The sequence below is a fragment of the Maniola jurtina genome, chromosome Z (assembly GCF_905333055.1).
Source record: "Maniola jurtina chromosome Z, ilManJurt1.1, whole genome shotgun sequence".
NCBI lineage: Eukaryota > Metazoa > Arthropoda > Insecta > Lepidoptera > Nymphalidae > Maniola > Maniola jurtina.
The window spans coordinates 8,294,153-8,306,505 of record NC_060058.1 but is presented as its reverse complement, the minus strand read 5'-3'; the positions used below and the strand labels follow the sequence as shown (position 1 = coordinate 8,306,505).

The 12,353-nt window shown below is 39.8% G+C and overlaps 1 protein-coding gene across 7 annotated transcripts in view; it reads left to right on the top strand.

The window, feature by feature from the left end:
• LOC123880150 (F-actin-monooxygenase Mical) overlaps positions 1 to 12,353 on the top strand; it is a 39,041-nt gene that overhangs the window by 5,554 nt on the left and 21,134 nt on the right. For 6 of the 7 annotated variants that reach the window (XM_045928100.1, XM_045928101.1, XM_045928102.1 and 3 more), the window contains exons 5-15: positions 328 to 412; positions 1,668 to 1,855; positions 3,123 to 3,293; positions 3,943 to 4,140; positions 4,660 to 4,864; positions 5,572 to 5,748; positions 6,743 to 6,916; positions 7,450 to 7,586; positions 8,420 to 8,480; positions 8,592 to 9,841; positions 11,668 to 11,931. In XM_045928100.1, the coding sequence (XP_045784056.1) occupies positions 328 to 412; positions 1,668 to 1,855; positions 3,123 to 3,293; positions 3,943 to 4,140; positions 4,660 to 4,864; positions 5,572 to 5,748; positions 6,743 to 6,916; positions 7,450 to 7,586; positions 8,420 to 8,480; positions 8,592 to 9,841; positions 11,668 to 11,931 (2,910 nt within the window). The remainder of the gene's footprint in view (positions 1 to 327; positions 413 to 1,667; positions 1,856 to 3,122; positions 3,294 to 3,942; positions 4,141 to 4,659; positions 4,865 to 5,571; positions 5,749 to 6,742; positions 6,917 to 7,449; positions 7,587 to 8,419; positions 8,481 to 8,591; positions 9,842 to 11,667; positions 11,932 to 12,353) is intronic. The other variant, XM_045928104.1, reaches the window with a different exon arrangement.

The following is a 12,353-nucleotide window of genomic DNA, read 5'->3' as shown; positions in this document are numbered from 1 at the left end:
GTTTAATTTGATATTTGTTATAAGAAAACAAGTTTCTATAAAATATCAAGTTACTCTTTGTTGAAACGTGTCAGTGTTCAATATAGCGGCCTTTTGTAAAATGTATCAGAGTTAACGGTATAATGTAGTCAGTACTTTTGTAAAATACAAAAGTGTCTCTTTAGAATGGCCTATTCTATAGTTCAATTATTCGTTAATGATCAAATATTATCAAAATTTTGGCCATCATACGGTAAAAGTGTGGAAACATTCTCTAAAGTTATGTGTATATGTATACATAAAAAGACGTGAAAATGCTAATACGACAGTAAATGATCTGTTCTACAGGTGTCGCTCTTGCTAGGTGTAGAAATTCATGAAGGAGTAAGCTTTGAAGAGCATTTAGAGCCTACAACAACTGAAAAATCAGAAAGTGAGTATGTTTATTAATATAATTTATAGTCCAGTCTGATGTACGAGTCTGTCTTATAAAATAATGTGTGGTTCTTTACTCCAAAGTAATTAAATAAAATCTCCCGCGTATTTGGTCTGCTTCCATCTGATTCCATTATCACTTACCGCCTGGTGAGATCGCAGTCAAGGGGTAAGTTATAATGGAATAAAAAAAAAGATTTGCTTATAAACTGGTTCTTATGATACAGCTGTTAAAACTGTAGAATATTTATTACCGCGTGTCGTGGTTTGATTAAACTCCTGTCACAGCTCGGGAACTTCTAACAAAATTTTTACGATTATATTTATAGTGTAATTAGTCTGCTGCATATTGTATTAGCTATAGAATCGCGTGCCATTTTATAAGTTTCGTGCGGTAAATCCAATACAGATTTTAATCACTATTTACTGACAACATGCTACTATAAAAATATCTCTATAAATGATGGCCTCAAAACAGTTGTTTTGTTTGGCGACCATATTGGCCACATAAGTCTTGCCTGTTAGCATTTGAATAGCGTTAAATTACCGAACTTGTTCCATATCAAAATAATTCCGCACGATTCGTATAGGTGGCCATCTACTAACTGTTCGATAAGAAATCTACATTTTTGCTGCGGTGTAGTAAGAGCTTCTTCTTAAACTCATTTTTGAACTTCTTTCCTAATAACTGTGGGACCATAAGTGACGTCCAAGGAAAGTGCTTCTATTAGGTTGTCGCGAACATAAAAAAACCTCTTCAGGCTATGTGGTATGCAATAATTTTGGTAAAATAAAACTGGGCTATTACTAAAGATTACGCAGAAGCAGAATATAAGCAAACAACGTAAAACTAACCACGGTATTTAGGATTTGTTAGTGAGCAAATGTATTGAGAACTAGCCGATGCCCGCGACTTCGTCCGCGTGGATTTAAGTTTTTCAAAATCCCGTGGGAACTGTTTGATTTTCCGGGATAAAATGTAGCCTATGTGCTAATCCAGGATATTATCTATCTCCATTCTAAATTTCTGCCAAATCCGTTCAGTAGTTTTTGCGTGAAGGAGTAACAAACACACACACACACACACACACACACACACACACACACACACACACACACACACACACACACACACGCACGCACGCACGCACGCACGCACGCACGCACGCACACACACACACATACACATACAAACTTTCGCCTTTATAATATTAGTGTGATGATTACAATGGAGCACAAATCCCAACAAACAGCATTGGGATGGCGTGCGCGCGTCAGCCCGGCGGAGCACCCCGTGGCGCAGTACGAGTTCGATGTGCTGATCGGCGCCGACGGCAAGCGCAACACGCTGCAGGGCTTCAAGCGGAAGGAGTTCCGCGGCAAGCTGGCCATGGCCATTACGGCGAATTTCATTAATCGCCACACGGAACAAGAGGCTGCGGTAAGTTTCTTTAGGGTTTTTACGATTCCGTACCTCAAAAGGAAAAGCGGAACCCTTATAGGATCACTTGTTGTCTGTCTGTCTGTCCGTCCGTCCGTCGTGTCTGTCGAGAAACCTATAGGGTACTTCCCGTTGACCTAGAGTCATTAAATTTGGCAGGTAGGTAGGTATTATAGTAGGAATAAATCTGAAAACCGCGAATTTGTGGTTACACAATTAAAAAATGTGTTTCAATTTTCAAAGTAAGATAACTATACCAAGTGGGGTATCATATGAAAGGGCTTTACCTGTACATTCTAAAACAGATTTTTATTTATTTGTATGTATAATAGTTTTTGATTTATCGTGCAAAATGTTGGAAAGAATACCTGAGCACGGAACCCTCAGTGCGCGAGTCTGACTCGCACTTGGCCGGTTTTTATTTATAAGCAGAAGCTTAAATTCGAAATGATTTTTCTAACTTCTTAATTAACAATCTTCCACACAAAATTTCATCCTCTATTTAACCTTCTTATGGAGAGAATTTTCAAAAATACTTTCTTAGTGCTCTGTGTGTTTAGTTGTGCGTTGTCTGATAGTACTGTTCCTATGTGCAAAAAAAATTTAGAATATTCCCATCTTTTTCTTATAAGAAAAGGACAAAAATAATTTAGAACTGCCAAACCTTGTGACTTTGGGTGCCAGTCGTGAGCCTATTGTTTTAATTTGTAGAGTGCTCTAAAAAGAGTTTTTAAAGGTAATCGGGCATAACAGGGTCTTGGACTGTAGTAATAAAATGATGTGATGTTTTGTGTAAGTAGTTGTTGTGGCTAAAATTCATTATTATTATTACAATTAAATAATGATCTCTAATAACAGTAGAGTAATTTCTGAGGGCAAATATTTTTACACTTACTCTATGTAGTATTTAATAAGAACAATCGAAATACACTCGATGTACGTGTACACTGTACAGGGCTGCTTGACGTACATTTGCCGTGTGTGGCCAGCACTGGTTGGCTTGCAAATTTTTGTGGGTTTTCGTAAAAACATCAAAGGATATTGGTACCATTTGCAAACGTCAATACATTTATCAACGCTTGCCGAGCTATTTGGGACAAACTTTACTGATATCTTCAAAAGAGCATTTGAGGCATGCCGCTACATGACTGTTGCAACTTGTGCCTGTGGTCTTTTTGTCTCGTACATTTATGAATAAAACACGAACAGAAACATTGAACAAATCTTTTGAGCATTTAAATTATGTATCTATTCATCACATTTTCAGGTGCCTGAAATCAGTGGAGTGGCATACATATTCAACCAGAAATTTTTTAAGGATTTGAAGCGTGAGACTGGTATTGACCTGGAAAATATCGTGTATTACAAGGATGACACGCACTACTTTGTAATGACTGCGAAAAAGCAAAGTCTCATTGATAAAGGCGTCCTTTTAAATGTAAGTATCAAAATGATTCGCTTTTCTATTTTAAAATTAGTTTAATTCAGCATCTGACAATGTTTTGTACAGTTGAACTACATGAATAAATTTTTGATGTGACCATACCTAGATTAATAGGAATAACTTGCAGCTGAAATGCGGAAACAGTGTGCACAAAAAAAGTGTTGCATTTATGCATGAACCACGGTTTACTAGGGTATACGTCAGCTTAAAATTTTAGTCATAAAATGTGCTGTTAAATTGTTTTTACAATCTCTAATATGCATTTTTTTTTTTGACGAAATCACGTCACTGCTCTGGTTAAAGTAGGTTTCCCCAGATATGTTTTCTCTGATATTATTAGCGGGTTTATCCTCATACAGATGTCTCTCGAATTCGACCTAGTGTAAATTGAATGTGCAAAGTTAATCAAGTCTTCGGATCAGATGCATCCTTGCCTGGATTCGGGTACATCCATTTTAATAAGAGCTGGAAATTACAACACATTCACACATTGCGCTTGTAATGCGCTTATATTGTAGATGGATTCGATTATAATATGCTTTTTTTATATGTGATAGGAAAGGCAATAACAAACGTTACGCCCTTGAAAGTCCCATTCCCCGAATGCCCATGTTCCGCCATAAGTCTGTATTTTTCCGCGCAGGATTACGGTGAAATATCGCGTTTGCTGAGCGCGGAGAATATGGACCGCGCAGCGCTCATGAGGTACGCGCAAGAGGCAGCTCGGTTCTCCACCGATAATCGATTGCCGCGGCTGGACTTTGCGCTCAATCACTACGGCGAACCCGATGTTGCCCTGTTTGACTTTACATCCATGTACGCTGCGGAGAATGCCAGTATGGTAAGTTTTATATTGTACACATATCAGAAAGAAGAAATAACTGTTAATTTGGCATAATATCAGATCTATAACGAAAAAATGCGAAAATATGTCTGTTTGTTCGTTTATAGGTTTTGTATGTTTGTTTGTTGGTTTGTTCGGGATGCGTCATCCAGTACGTAAGTACAGTTCTACCGCTGTTATGAGTCGCGTCGGCAAAATTCGTTAGCACAGAAAACACGTGACTTAACGCCGACTAAAACCGAATGTACACCAAGGAAATGTATACCTTTTTGTTTGACATTAGGATCTTTAACACAAGAACAACATAGACTCTTGCTATCTCGCTTATAATTCGCGCATATCATGACAGAACATGTCGATGATTTATACAGGCAACAATCAATAGCGGACGCAGGCGCGCTATGATTGGCTAAAATATTTTCGCGCTATTCCAAATTAGATCGACGTAACTTATAATAGTGATAGTGCAGTACATCGTATATCACTGAGTATATGCATATTATATTACTATTGCAGGTCTACGAGAGACGTGGCCGACGCCTCCTTTGTCAACTGGTTGGAGACAGCCTGCTGGAGCCCTTTTGGCCTACGGGCTCGGGCTGCGCGCGCGGCTTCCTGTCCGCGCTGGACGCCGCCTGGACCGTGCGTGCTTGGGGCCAGAACCCACCGCTGCACCCGCTCCAACTCATAGCTGAGCGAGAATCCGTTTATCGCTTGTTGGGTGAGCGAAATACATTTCCTTCCAACTACTACCTTTTCAGTCTCTGGTCTAAGAGTGACAACAAGCTCGCTGCACTCTCATCTCGCTCCCGATGTTACAGTGATTCTTTCACAGTAGAAGCATTCATATATGAGGGACGATTCGACATTTTGAATCTTGTATTTAAACATAAAAATTAATACTTATCTAGAATCTACTCTAAAATAATTTGTAAGTGTATGATAATGTTCCAACGTTTATACACTTTAGACCAACTTGTAACATAGAAGGAGAAAATAACAATTTCAATTTCAATGTACATTTATAATGTATTTTGCAGTATCTTTATATGTAATTACTATGAAAATGTATATAATATAACGCATACAATATAAGAAAGGACCACCGTGGCCGCCACATTTTGACGTTGTAGCTGTCAATATGATCCGATTAGGTGAAAAAGTTTTATTTAAAAAAATTAAGCCCCTCGCTTTTTTTGATGTAACATCCGTCAGGCCGACTTTTTTCGTATAAAATATAGCTTATGTCACCCAGGCCTTCACAAAGAATCGATTGACACCTCATTCATCAAAGTGTAGGCCCTACGGTGGAACACACAGAATCTGGATACAAACACATACACACATACATACATACATAGACTGCTAAAATCATAACTGTTCCTTTCGGCTTTGCCGTAGTCGGGTAAAAAGAAACAATTGTTGCAGCGCAAACAACTCCGGAAAATCTTCACCGGGACTTCGGGACATACACTCTTGACCCGTGCACTCGATATCCCAACCTGAATAGAGCGGCGGTAACTCCGCATCGGGTGACAGCCCTTTATGACTCCGACGAACCGTTGCCTCTCGACGCGACTCCGCCGGCTAAGAGAAGGCGTCGTGGTAAGCATCGATATTGTGTTTCGCACATTAGATCTTCCTTTTACCATGATAACATTTGACAGGAGCCATTCACAGGAGCTGGCACGTACATCACATTCACACTTTGCGCTTGTGTCTGTGAATAAGCGCAAGTGTCATGAAAAGTCTTGTTTCTGTCTTTCTTGCACGCGGCCAGGCATAAGAGCGTGACAGAGTCATTCTTTTGTTTTGAGTACTATCCAAGATTTTTATTTGCAGAAACATTTTTTTACATTATTATGAAATACAGCGTGATTTTTGTTTTTGAACCGCCACTCAGTCTACCAGCAGTCTACCGATAATTTTATTTTAAGATAAAATTAAAAATGTTTTTTGAGAAAATTGGATCTGATGATTGGATTGGATGAAAAGTTGTGGTCCAGAACGCGCTGAAAACATCTCGGGCGCAACCTCGTAAAATAATATAAGTAGTTTTTTTTAAATGAGCTGTATATGGCAGCTCTTTCGTTAACTGACCTGTAAGGTTGTCGACCTAGCGTAATTATAAACGCTGTAGCCTGTTTTCGAGCGGTTCACCACGGGTACATGCAGAATAGGTGTAGAGTCAATAGGACTGCCATACCCTTTCCAGGTCAGCTCGCTTCTATCTTAGACCACACCATCACTTCCAGGTGGGATTGAGGTCATCGAAAATTTAAATCACTAAGACATAATTATATAAAATGTGATTAGGGCATGCCAAGATCCATGAGGATTTCCCCTCCCAGGGGGATAAATATGCAACAAATACAAATAGTGTAGCGATGCGTTACCAGCCTCATATAATAATAACTGTTTGTCATGACTGGATTTCGGAGGTCAATAACTATGTATTATGATGCATAAGTATGTGCGTAAACACAGGCGCACTGTCTTTTTCCTTACTCTTACAGTCTGATGAGACGGCCCCTGAAAATAAAAAAATATGCATCGTGTTATAAGCATTGTACGAAAATATTTGTGAAAATATGTGTAGAACCGGAAATATCCGAGGAAGCGTTGGTGGCTTGGGTGGGGTACTCGGAGCCGGGCATGCGCGCGGCCACCAGCGCCCCCGCACTCTGCGCGCTCATGCGTCGCTACCGGCCGGATCTCCTGCAGGCCGACTCGTCGCCACGATCTGTATATAGCATCTTCCAACACCAACTTGGTAAGTTTATTTTTTATTTATTTGAAATATGTATTATCTGTCACTCTAAAGAATTTCTAGGAAATGATAACCTCCCTGGCGTAGTGGTGAGTGCTGTGGTCTAAGAAGAAGGTCCGGGTTCCACTCCCAGCAGGGGTAATTTTGGAATATAAATTTTCTAAATTGTCTCTGTTCTGATCTGGTGGAGGTTTCGGCCAGCCTACCGGCAAAGCCATGCTGCCAAGCGGCTGCGACACCCTATCCAAGTTAGCCCGCTTCCATCTTAGACTGCATCATCACTTTACCACTAGGCGAGATCGCAGTCAAGGGCTAATTGGGTCAGAATAAAAAAAAATCGGCCAAGTGTCATTCGAGTTGAACTTAATCTGTTACTCTAGTTCTCCTACGGATCTACTCATTTCTTATCTGATCACGTAGAGACACTCCAAGAATAGCTCCCTCCATTTCGCACTGAGTGGGTCTGAGCTTTCTCATGAGACCCATAGCGACCGTATCTAATTATTATGAATATAACTATTCTGATATTTGAACAGGAATACCACCGTTCATTACGAGTGAATCCGACAAGCTCGTCCCCGAGCCGACACTGCGCTGTTACCTGCTGCGTGTGTATCAGGCATTCAAGGGCGAAGTGCCTCATGTATACCACAAGACAGATATGTTCGAGCAGGTTGTCATCACTTTCATTTTCATATGTCAAAATTTTATTGCACACAAAACTAGAAAAAAGCAGTATTCACCAGGCAACTTTAATTAAAAAAATTAAAAACATAACTGCCCTGCCACATTGTTTTTTTTTCAAAAAAATTATAATAGTGTCACTCGGGATGATGCAAGGATTTTAACGATACCCCCTTCATCCAAATCTGTTCCGGCATTTAGAAGTTACGGTGGGATAAAGAAACATTTAGAAGATACATACGTACATACATTCATACAAGAACCCCAAAAACATTACACTCCTTTTTTGGGCAGCAGCCCTATAAAGATAGCTGATACGTTGCATAGCAAATTGCAAACGCAATCACTTCACATATTATAAATGTGAAAGTGTGTTTGTTTGTCCTTCGATCACGCGTAATGGAGCAACGTATCAACCTGATTTTTTGCATAGGTATAGTTCAAGACCTGGAGAGTGACATAGGGTACTTTTTATCCTGGAAAATCAAAGAGTTCCCACGGGATTCTTAGAAATCTAAATCCACGCGGACGTCAAGTTGCGGAAGTCGCGGGCGTCAGATAGTCCATACTTAATATTATAAATGCAAAAGTGTGTCTTTCTGTCTGTCTGTCTGTCTGCCCGTCTGCTACATTTTCACGGCCCAACCGCTGAACCGATTTTAATGAAATTTGGTACAGACTTGGAATACATCCCACGGAAGGACATAGGCTACTTTTTATCCCGGAAAATCATACGGGATAAAAAAAACCGAAATCCACGCGGGCGAAGCTACGGGCATCCTATAGTTTTCAATAATTAATTGCCTAGTTTGTTATTTTCAGATTAAAAAGAGTCAGCAGTCGGAGAAGAGTAATCGAAATGTTACGGAGCGTCCATACTCAAGTACGTTTTATATTAGAATTAGTGTTTCTTCATAAAGTATTTTAATAAGTCTTGCTACATGTCTATTCCAATCAAAGAAGACTGATGTATAACCTTAATTTTCTTTTCTAGACGCTGGTGATACCGAATCTCATTCGAGTTACAGGAGAAAGCGACGCTCACTCCGGCCTCAACAAGTAAGTAACGATCCTGCTGAATATATAAGGAAAAAGATTGGAAAATTAGATCTTAATGACATCACACAGCTAGCACGTCTTATCGAGGGACACGACGTCGTCACGAACGATGAACAAAATACTGACAAGCAGAGGGAGCTTCAGGAACAAATCCTAAATTTGTTGGATCCAGAGGATTCTCCAGATCCAAAGATGTTAAGGGATTCCTTGACACAGCTATTGCAAGGCGGTACAAGATCGAAAGTGAAATCAAAATTAGCGAAAAAATTGCCACAATTTTTCCAAAATAAAGTGAATGAAAAAGCGCCTCAGAAACCTCCTCGTAAATTGAAGGGCTTAGATCCAGACACAATAAAAGTTCCGGATTTTGATTATTCTGAAGACACCGATGCCACGGTCGTAGCAACAAATTTCTCGCAGAATTCGTGGTATCCACCTGACAGAGTGAAGCATAAAGACTTCGTACGTTCTGCTTCTACTGAAACTCCACTTTCTCGTCCACGGAGACTGTCAGAAGTAGTAGGCACAGAAATGAAACGTTTTTCGCAAAGTCCAGAAACTGGTTTGCCTCACGGTCGATCTAATTCAATCGGTTCCTCCGAAATGGCGGTCAATACGAAGCGTATGGCACAACTGTTTGAAGGAAATGAAAGGCACACAACGAGTCCGGAAGCAAATTCTGTTCGTTCACGAATAATGGATAATCCTGAAATGGCTTTACGATGGCAAAGAATGGCTGATATAATGGAGGGAAAGCGGCGCGACACGCCCAGTCCAGAGAGGTCGAAGCGATCCCACTCGATCGGTAACCCTGAATTGGCCCTACGCGGAAAACGCGTATCCGATTTGATTCAAGGCATTAATACCACTCGCCAGAGTCCCGAATACGTTTCTCAGAGGAGAAACTCTGGTGAAATGGCTTTTAGGATGCAAAGAGTATCGGATATGATGAATAAAAAAAATGGCGAAGAAAAAAAGCCTAAGAGTTGTGGAAAGAGAAAAATGGCGCGCGAGATTATGAAGCAACGTTTCGAAAAGAGTCTACAAATGTTGGCAGCGGAACCTCGACCAGACTTCGCTCCGTCTGCGGATTTAGAGAATGACTATGGTTTGCAACAGTACAGGGCCAGTGCGCCTCAATTTGACGAGAGAGTCAAAAAGTTGGAGAGAAAATTACAGCATTACGTGAGATATATGTGTGACTGTGTGCTGTACGATGCATGGTAACACTTGCGAACTGTAGTGAGATAACGGGCCACAATACAACACTAAAGTATATCTAAAAATATATCCAAATAAATAATCTTTGTAGCGCATAAAAACTAATTTATTTAATATTGATTTGAGCTCAGAGTGTGTGCATGATATAACATTATAGATAAAAAAAAATCAAAAGAAAAATAAAACCAACTTCAAAAACCAAAAACACTAAGAAGTAAAAAATTATTTTTGTTTAGCTACACGTGTAATGTACCTAGGTATGAAGTCGAGCGAGTATATTAAAACAAAATTAGAAATCCAAGAGTGAAGCTCGCCCGACTTCATACCTAGGTACATTACACGTGTAGCTAAGCAAAAATTATTTTCTATTACTTTTTAGTGTTTTTGGTTTTTGAAGTCGGTTTTATTTTTCTTTTGAAAATTTTTTATTTCACAATTTTTAGTGGCCCCACTGTACTATAATATGCTATGCCCAGTTAAAACCCTACTGTTTTCTAAGCTATTACACTGATCACGAGCAATTAGCTCTTATCCATTGAGGAGTTCTGTTCTCCATATTCATCAGATCTTCACCAAATTTATATGGGACCACCTGCACAGTATGCCCTTTCAAACAAAAAAAAAATTCCAAATCGGTCCAGGGGTCTTTGAGTAATCGGGGAACATACATTAAAAAAAAAAAAGATCCCGACGAATTGAGAACCTCCTCCTTTTTGGAAGTCGGTTAAAAAGTCTGTGAACGCTGGACCAACGGCATAATGTAAAAATTACAATTTTTTATCCGCAATCACCCTTCTACTTATCTTTTAACACATCTATTACTGCACACTATTACAATTTTTTTTTTTTTTAATTTCGGTACTGGCCATCTACTATTCCGTAAAAGCGAGCTATTACAGTGGCACTCGCTTACAACTCCACGTTTGCACGTTCACATGCTCTTTAATCATTTTAGAACCTCGAAACGGTCTGGCTGCTCGGAAAACATCTTTAATCATTAGGATCTGTTTAGTATTTTTTTTTGTGATTCTATAGAACAAAGTCACACTTTATACTATAGTGTTTTTGTCCCGCAATTTTATACAAGTTTATCACCTGATATCTGTCAAAACCACCGCGACTTAGAGTTCTTCATGAGCGAAGGAAAATTTTCAGCTTTTAAACTGTAATAGGTCTGGCGTTCACGGGCTCTCGGATCATAACTGTCACCCTGAACTGTGTCTGTGTGAATATGTCTATCTTTATTAATAGCATTTTGGTCGCACGTGACCTTTGGTGTTAGCTTTGCGGTTTGGTTGTTTTCCTGGATACCTATTGATCGTGGGTCTGTTATTTGCGTATGTTAGCGAAAATAACTATTACAAAATATGATATAAGAAAGTTTTAGATTTGCCAACGGAATTTAAACTAACCCACATTTTCTTAACAATACGCTGAGAAAATAGCGGTTATTGGCTATTTGTTACGTCAGGAAAGTAATGTGTGCTTATTAAATTGGGTGGCTTGCACCAAAATCCCGATCTAGAATTCACTATGTCCATTGTACATATATGCTAAACTTCGATTAGCTCTGCCATAACTACTGGTGGTTAACTTATTTGATTTCACTAATTGGTGAAGTTTTTTTGAAAATATTACAATAAATCTTAAAGGTAGTCTTATCTAATTAATTACTGTACAAATCGCGTGGGATAATGCCAACAATACTAGAACTGATAATTTCGTGCAAGTCGCCCTCAAACTATAAAATTGTTGATCTGAGACATAAATGTAAATCGATGGTATGATAGGAAGAGGGGCGTGCCGTCGGCGGTGTCAGCAGGGCAGCGGGCGGCGGCGCTCGCGTGGCGCGCTTGGCGGCGGAGCTCGCTCACCCGGCAGCGCCCGCCGTGTCGCCTCCTCCATCCAAGCCGCGGGATCTTATGCGTTCCGTCGGAAAAATTGAACCAGAAGACTGGAATGTGAAACTGATCGAGCAGAAGATCATGGAGAACAGACTCGGCCGGCCCGAGCGTAAAACCGCAGAGAAGGTCCCTAAATGGGATAGAGAACAAGTAAGTTGTTTAAATTAATATATCTTTTCCAAACATAGGTTATACCCCTAAGCTCTTCTTCTTAGTAAAGCGAACAATCTGAACGTTTGCGTCAATGTTTGTGCTTATGGATCGGAACACCGCTATTAAAACTATAAAGTAGAATTTTACAACCCATTGTGAAGGTCTGCACTTCTTTGAAAAAAAAAACTCCTTATTCTTCGCTTCTTCGTTTCTAATACGCTCTGCTACAATATGGGATGCCCTTCGGACTTACGTTTTCCCTTCAATTTCTATTTTGGGATCTTCAAAAGAAGAGTGAATAGCTCTGGCTGCATCATCATCTACTATGTGCTGTGCGGAAATATTGATATTCGCACCAGTGCCAGTGCGGAAATATAATGGCCGCCACACCAAACAGCTGTTTCGGAGCCGGTATCTTT